This window comes from Sapajus apella, unplaced genomic scaffold, assembly GCF_009761245.1.
Source record: "Sapajus apella isolate SASKATOON/1434 unplaced genomic scaffold, GSC_monkey_1.0 scaffold14, whole genome shotgun sequence".
Classification (NCBI taxonomy): Eukaryota; Metazoa; Chordata; class Mammalia; order Primates; family Cebidae; genus Sapajus; species Sapajus apella.
In genome coordinates, this window is record NW_022436954.1 from 3,812,792 (window position 1) to 3,820,572 (window position 7,781).

Genomic DNA, 7,781 nt, shown 5'->3' on the forward strand with positions numbered 1-7,781 from the left:
ACCCAGGCTGGAGTGCAATGGTGCGATCTCGGCTCACCGCAACCTCCACCTCCCGGGTTCAGGCAATTCTCCTGCCTCAGCCTCCTGAGTAGCTGGGATTACAGGTACGCGCCACCATGCCCAGCTAATACTTTGTATTTTTAGTAGAGACGGGGTTTCACCATGTTGACCAGGATGGTCTCGATCTCTTGACCTCATGATCCACCCACCTTGGCCTCCCAAAGTGCTGGGATTACAGGCGTGAGCCACCGCGCCCGGCAACATAATCTTATATGTTAAAAAAAAAAAAATGAGGAAAGGAATCCACTAAAAATTTACTTGAATAAATGAGTTCAGCAATGTTGCAGAATACATGCTCAATATACAGAAATCAATTGTATTTTTATATATTTGCAATACACAATCAAAAAATAAAATTAAAAAATATTTGATTCATAATTGTATCAAAAAGAATAAAACATTTAGTGGCCAGGTGCAGTGGCTCACATCTGTAATCCCAGTACCTTGGGAGGCCAAGATGGGCAGATCACCCGAGGTCAGCAGTTCAAGACCAACCTGGTCCAACATTGTGAAACCCCGTTTCTACTAAAAAGAAATATTAGCCGGGCAAGGTGGTGGGTACCTGTAATCCCATCTACTTGGGAAGCTGAGGCAGGAGAATCACTTGAACCCAGGAGGTGGAGGTTGCAGTGAGCCAAGATCATGCCACTGCACTACAGCCTGGGCAACAAGAGTGAGACTCCACCTCAGAAAAACAAAACAAAACAAAACAAAAAAGAATAAAACACTTAGGAATAAATGTAACAAAAGAAGTGAAAAACATACCCTGAAAACTATAAAATAATGTTGAAAGAAATTAAAGCAGATCCAAATAAGTGGAAAAACATCCCATGTTCATGGATTAGAAGACTTAACATTGTTAACATGGCACCATTACCCAAACTGGTTTATAGATTCAGTGCAATCCCTATCAGAATCCCATCTGACTAGAAATTGACAAACTGTATCTAGAGTTCACATATTCTGCCTACAATGGGTTGTGAGAAAAAAGAAAATTCATATAAAATGCAAGGCTCCCAAAATAGTGAAATAACTCAGAAAAAGTAAACAAAGTAGGAAGACTCATACTTTCCAATTTCAAAACTGACTGCAAAGCAACAATAATTAAAACAGTATAGTACTGGCATAAAGACAGACATGTAGACCAATGGAACTAACCTGGGAGTCTGAAAGTAACCCATTTATCTATGGTCAACTGATTTTCGACAAGGGTGACAAGACCATTCACTGGGAAAAGCATAGTCTTTTCAACAAAGGGGGCTAGGAGAACTGGACAGTCACATGCAAGAGAACCTTCCATTATACACAAACATTAACTTAAAATGGCTCAAAGACCTAAGTGTAACAGCTATAACTATAAAACTCTGACAATTCCATAACAAAAAGACAACCCAATTTTAAAAATGGGTAAAGGGACAGGTGTGGTGGCTCATGCCTGTAATTCTAGCACTTTGGGAGGCCAAGGTAGGCAGATTGCTTGAGCCTATGAGTTCAAGACCAGCCTTTTTTTTTTTTCCTCCACCACTGCCACCCAAGACCCTGTCTCTGGACCCTGTCTTTAGACCCTGTCTCTACAAATAATTAAATAAAGTAATTAAATAATATGATAAAATAATTACAAATAATTAAAAATTTAGTTGGGCATGGCGGCATGCATCTGTAGTCCCAGCTACTTGGATGAGTTGAGCCTGAGAGGTCGAGGTTGCAGTGAGCCATGATCACGTCACTGCACTACATCCTAGGTGACAAGGCCAGACCCCATCTCAAAATAATAAATAAAATTAAATAAAAAATGAGTAAATGGCCGGGCGCGGTGGCTCAAGCCTGTAATCCCAGCACTTTGGGAGGCCGAGGCAGGTGGATCACGAGGTCAAGAGATCAAGACCATCCTGGTCAACATGGTGAAACCCCGTCTCTACTAAAACTACAAAAAATTAGCTGGGCATGGTGGCGCGTGCCTGTAGTCCCAGCTACTCAGGAGGCTGAGGCAGGAGAATTGCCTGAACCCAGGAGGCGGAGGTTGCGGTGAGCCGAGATCGCGCCATTGCACTCCAGCCTGGGTAACAAGAGTGAAACTCTGTCTCAAAAAAAAAAAAAAAAAGAGTAAATGATCTAAATAGACATTTCTACAAAGAAGATACACAACTGACCAGTAAGCACATGAAAAGATGCTCAACTTCATTAGTCATCAGGGAAAGGGAAATCAAAATCACTTCTCACCCGCTAGGCTGGCTAGATTCCAAAACAAATGAATGAATAGTAAGTGTTGATGAGGATGTGGAGAAACTGGAACTCTCGCACACTGCTGGTGGTAATGTAAACCAGTACAGCTTCTTTGGAAAACAGCCTGGTAGTTCCTCAATTAAACATTGAGTTATCAATAACCTAGCAATTCCACTCTTAGGTATATACCCAAGAGAAATGAAAACATATGAAAGAGAAATTAAAACACATGTCAATCAGGCACAGTGGCTCACACCTGTAATCCCAGGACTTTGGGAGGCCAAGGCAGGCGGATCATGAGGTCAAGAGATCAAGACCATCCTGGCCAACATGCTGAAACCCCGTCTCTACTAAAAATACAAAAATTAGCTGGGTGTGGTGGCATTTGCCTGTAGTCCCAGCTACTTAGGAGGCTGAGGCAGGAAACCGGGAGGCGGAAATTGCAGTGAGCTGAGATCACGCCATTGCACTCCAGCCTGGGCAACAAGAGCAAAACTCTGTTTCAAAAAACAACAACCAAAAAAACCCATATGTCTACACAAAATCCTGCATATGAATAATTATAGTGGCATTATTCATAATCGTCAAATAATGCAGATAACCCAAATGTCTATCAATGGGTTAATAAATAAACAAGGTCTGATATGTTAATACAATAGCCCCAAAAAGGAATGAAGTAGTTACATGCTACAACTTGGATAAACATTGAATATATTATACTAAGTGAAAGAAGCCAGACACAAAAAGCAGCATGTTATAAAATTCCATTCAGATGAGAGCTCAGAATAGGGAAGTCTACGGAAACAGAAAGTAGATGAGTGGTCGCTTGGGACTGGGAGAGGGATGAGGAATTTGGCGAAGAGTTAGCTAAAGGGTAGGGGGTTTCTTCCTGAGGTGACAAAAATGTTCTAAAATTCACTGTGGTGATGTACAAATCTGTGAATAAATATACTAAAAGTCATGAAGCTATGTTCTTTAAATGGGTGATTTACACGGTGTGGTATATGAGATTATATCTCAATAAAGCTGGTTTTCTGTTTTTTTTCAAGTGTTTCCATTGACTGTTAAGGCAACAGGGGGCACGTGTTGTGAGAGAAGCTCCTGCTGGAAGGGTCAGGTTTCCAGGCTACCCACAAAGGACTCTGCCCCCAACACAGAAAAGCCAACATTGGTGCAAACAGCTGCCGTGAACCACAGCCTAAATCTTTGTCTTTACGGGAAAATATATGAGGTCAGAAGTCAAGAAAATGGGAACATCTTGACCTTACCTTTCCCCACAAAGGTGGCCACAGGAGCCCAACCACCCTGGCAGTCTGGGTGAGACACGGGCTGCAACAACCCACCTGCCCCTGCCCAGCCCCTGGTGAGTGGCTCAGCCACCCAGAGGCCTGAACCAGGATCTTCAAGGATAGCCCTGCCCTCATTAGTGGTGGCTCTTACTATCTGTCCCCATCCCACCCACCATGTGCCAGGCCCCAACTGACCTCTCAAAGGCCACATTCCGAGTGTCCAGGTGGGTGGAGACGATAGGAGAAGTGAGGCGACTGGCCACGTGCTCCTCGCTGGGCCGCATGGCCGCCAGCAGCGCTTCAGGCTCCTGCAAAGTGATCCCCAGCGTCTCTGCGTGCACCACCTGCCGGTCATGGTCCACTTCCATCACCAGGGCTCCAGCCTCTGCCAGCAGCGGCGGGGTGTACAGAGGGGGTGCAAATCAGTGTCGGGTGCCAGCAGCACAGAGAGGGCTATCATGTACCCTCAGCCGCCTGCTGCCAGGTGGGTCAGCCTTGGCCCCTGGATCCCCTCCACCTCCAGCCTCAGCTTCTACATCTGGAAAGTGGAACAAAGGATAGCACCATCCTCCCAAGCATCGGCAGAAGCTGAGGGCCGAGGCACTGCAGTGAGTGCCTCCTGAGCTCACCCTGGCCCTTGAAGATGAAGCTCCTCCGGCCCCGCTGCCAGGTCATGTGCTCGAAACCCAGGAGACTGGTGTCCACTCGCAGGCTCTCACCCCGCTTCCACACGCGGTACACATCGCTCGGACACATCTTGGACACAAGGGGCACTGCAGGGTGCATGGGGGTCACCAGGGATCTCCCAAAGGCCCTGCCCCAATCCCTGGGAGCCCAGAGGTCCCCACTCACCCCAGCTGGTGAACTCCCACTTCATCTCCACATAGAAATCAGGGGCCTAAGAGAGACCAGAGCTGCTTGTCAGGGCCCTGCCTGGTACTGGGTCCAGCAGGCCCAGGAGTCCCTTGTCCACAGCTAGCCCAGCCCTTCATCAAGTATTTTTTTTTTTTTTGAGACAGAGTTTTCTCTCTTGTTGCCCAGGCTGGACTACAGTGGCTCAATCTCGGCTCACTGCAACCTCGGCATCCCAGGTTCAAGTGATTCTCCTGCCTCAGCCTCCCAAGTAGCTGGGATTATAGGTGCACGCCATCACGCCCGGCTAATTTTGCATTTTTAGTAGAGACAGGGTTTCTCCATGTTGGTCAGGCTGGTCTCAAACTCCCGACCTCAGGTGATCCGCCACACCTCGGTCTCCGAAAGTGCTGGGATTACAGGTGTGAGCCACCCCGCCCATTCTTTTTTTTGAGACTTGCTCTGTCACCCAGGCTGGAGTGCAGTGGGGCAATCACAGCTCACTGCAACCGCTGCCTCCCAAGTAGCTGGGACCACAGGTGTGTGTCACCACTCCCAGGTAATTTTTGTACTTTTTGTAGAGACGGGGGTTTCACCATGTTGCCCAGGCTGATCTTGAACTCATGGGCTCAAGTGATCCACCCACTTCGGCCTCCCAAAGTGCTGGGATTACAGGCAGGAGCCACAACACCTTGCCCTTCATCAAGTCTTGATGCATTGCCATGGTCCAGCTACACCCAACGTCTCTGCCCAGGAGAGGCCTGACAATGGTCCTCGGGCAATGAGGCTGTAAGCACCTGGAGGAGGAGGGCTAACCTCAACCTGACCATGAGCCTGTGCAGGGCCGTAGGAGAGCTTTTGCTTCCACTGGGTCTCAGTGTCCTCCTCTGTAAAGGGAGCAGAGCGGCCCCCTCCGAACCTTCCCCTGGAGCAGGGGGCATGAGGTAGTATACTCTGCAAGCCAGGCCCCTCTGTGTGCTTCCAGAAGGGTGCATGGTAGCAGGCATTCCATAGGCTCAGGCCATAATCTACCGAGTCAACCTGAAGACCCTGCTCCAGGTAATCTGCATTCTTCAGGAGGCCCATAGCTGGCAAGACTTCTCTTCCAAAAGACCCAGTATCTCCCACGTGAGCCTGGGTGTCTCTTTCTATGTGACCCTGGGATGGGGTCAAGATAGACAGATCTCCTCGGTGTTGGTGGGAAGCACACTGCACAAACTGTGTGCCCTTCCAAGGCCAGACCTGGCACGGTAACCAGGGTGGTGCCCTGCCGTGGTACCCCACCTCCATACCTGTGCCCTGCTGTACCTGGCGAAGTTTGTTGAGCAGTTCTGGAATGCCCGCCAGCCTCTGCGTGGCCCTCTGGTAGTCCCGATACTGGAGCACCAGCTGCACCATCTCGGGGTCTCCAGTGCTGACTGCCTCCTGCAGGACTGCGGGCACCAGGCTGCTGAGGGGAGCCCTCCGGATGACCCTGGGCCTGGTTGCTCACTGCCCCCCACCTGCCAGTCTCGGGGGAGCTCCTTGCCCTCGGCAGTACCTGCCCAGCCCTGGCGGTTCTCTTTGCCCACGTTAGCATTGTGCCGAAGGAGCACTCGCACGGACTCCAGGTTTCCCAGAGACACGGCCAGCTCCAGGGGGGTCCGCCCGCGGGGATCCTCCTGTTCAATGTCGTGCTGGGGGAGATGGGACACTCACAAAGGGCAGGAGAGAAGAGGGCAAGGCAGGGAGGCTGCCAGGGCAAGCAGGGTTGGGAATCGCTGTGGGAAACAAGGACGGTGGACTGGCCAGGGAGATGGCAGAGGGTGGCCTGCACGTCCTGGCAGGGGAGAGGAGAGGGCAGGAGGGAGGGCAGAGGCAGAGCCCGGGGCCTGGCAGTGGGGCCTGGTCGGCCAGAGGTGCAGGATGTCAGGAGTTTGGTGGAGCCTGGGGACCAGGACCAGAGTTCTTGTCCTCAGCCTGGCTCAGTGGGGATGCAGAAGCGAGTTCGGGCGAGCAGGGTGAGGCCCAGCGCGGTGGAGACGAGGCCAGAGGCTCCGGGTTAGGGACCGGTGACCTGGGCTTCGGATCGTGCAAGGGAGGGAGGCCCAGGATGTGGCTGTGGAGCTGAGCAGGGGCGGGCGGCCTACAGGACGGAGACCACAGCCTTGGGTGGGGAACCTGGGGAACGGGCCGGGTGCCCTGACGGGGCCTCACCTGGCGGCTGTGCAGTGCGGCCTCTAGTTCGCGGTGCCGGTTCGCCCAGACGAGCCGGTGCAGCGGGAAGGTGGGGCCTGGGCCGGCCATGCTGGGCTTCAGCGCCGCATCCTGGCCCCGCCTCGGCTTCGGGCCTGGCGCGGCCCCCTCGCCTCCCCTCCGCGCCCCAGCTGCGACCCCCGCGGCCCCCGCAGCAGTAGCGGCGGCGGCGGCGGCGGTGGCAGCGCAGGCGGCGGGGCGGGCCAGGCGAGCGGCGGGGCGGGGCGGGGCTTCGCGCGCGCCCCCGCCCCCGCCCCCCCCGCAACCATGGCAACCGCGCGCGCCCGAGGAGATGCCCGGCCCTGGGCCGGCCCCCGGCCTCGGTCGGGCCCGGGTCCGCTGGGGCGGCCTGGAGGGCGGGGCCCGGTTACAGCTCTGCCCGCGGCCTGCAGGAGGCGCCCTGAGCCCTGCTCAGACCCCCAGTGGCGTGTCCGGAGGGAGAAGGCGGGTCCCGGGAGGGGCGGGAACTGGGCCCCGGGTGGTGCGCGCGCGTGCGCCGCGAGCCGCGGTCCTGCTGCCGCCGAGCTACCTGCGTTTTCCCGGTCTTCCTACCCCAGGTCCCGCAGGCACCGACTCGCTGGAGGGTGCGGGTGAAGTGGGGGGACCCGACTCCCCTCGCATCACTGAGCACCCGGCCTGGAGACCAGCCACTAGCCGACGCCACTAAGTGCTCGTCGGCTGAGCGGGAAGCACCTTTCCCTGGCACCCGGCCGGTGTCTGCAAGCCCAGCGATGCGGGGGGCGGCCCCCGGCGCCCTTAAGTCAGGGATAGGAGTTCGGGGAGAGGGGTCACAGGTCCGGGCAGCGGCAGAGCCGTCTCGGCGAAGGACCGCCCGCGGTGAACGGCTGCCTTCGCCGGCCTCACGCCGAGTCCCTTTTGCAGAGGCTGCTCTTGGCTGCCAGCATCGGGAGAGGAAGGCGTGTTTCGAAATCGGGGCCGGCCCTTCCACCCGCACCGGAACTAGGGTGCAGGCCTCCGTCAGCTTGGTTCCGGCCTTGGTTACTGGAGGCCCAGCCTGGGGTCTCAGGCTCTGGTTTTGTTGGGTGGCTAAGGCTGACCCTCTGCTCTGCGTTTCCCTGCGTGGAACATGGCTGGATAGCTTGATCGAGGAGGGCCAGCTAG

At 54.0% G+C, this 7,781-nt stretch overlaps 1 protein-coding gene across 2 annotated transcripts in view; it reads right to left on the reverse strand.

Moving 5' to 3' along the window:
* Positions 1 to 6,875, reverse strand: part of ANKRD13D (ankyrin repeat domain 13D) — a 15,017-nt gene extending 8,142 nt beyond the window's left edge. Inside the window, exons 1-6 of one of the 2 annotated variants that reach the window (XM_032282689.1) lie at positions 6,621 to 6,875; positions 5,965 to 6,100; positions 5,717 to 5,857; positions 4,425 to 4,470; positions 4,202 to 4,345; positions 3,768 to 3,957 (exon numbers count right to left, since the gene is read on the reverse strand). In XM_032282689.1, the coding sequence (XP_032138580.1) occupies positions 3,768 to 3,957; positions 4,202 to 4,345; positions 4,425 to 4,470; positions 5,717 to 5,857; positions 5,965 to 6,003 (560 nt within the window). In that variant the 5' untranslated portion in view covers positions 6,004 to 6,100; positions 6,621 to 6,875. The remainder of the gene's footprint in view (positions 1 to 3,767; positions 3,958 to 4,201; positions 4,346 to 4,424; positions 4,471 to 5,716; positions 5,858 to 5,964; positions 6,101 to 6,620) is intronic. The other variant, XM_032282688.1, reaches the window with a different exon arrangement.
* Between the last annotated feature and the right edge of the window lie 906 nt (positions 6,876 to 7,781).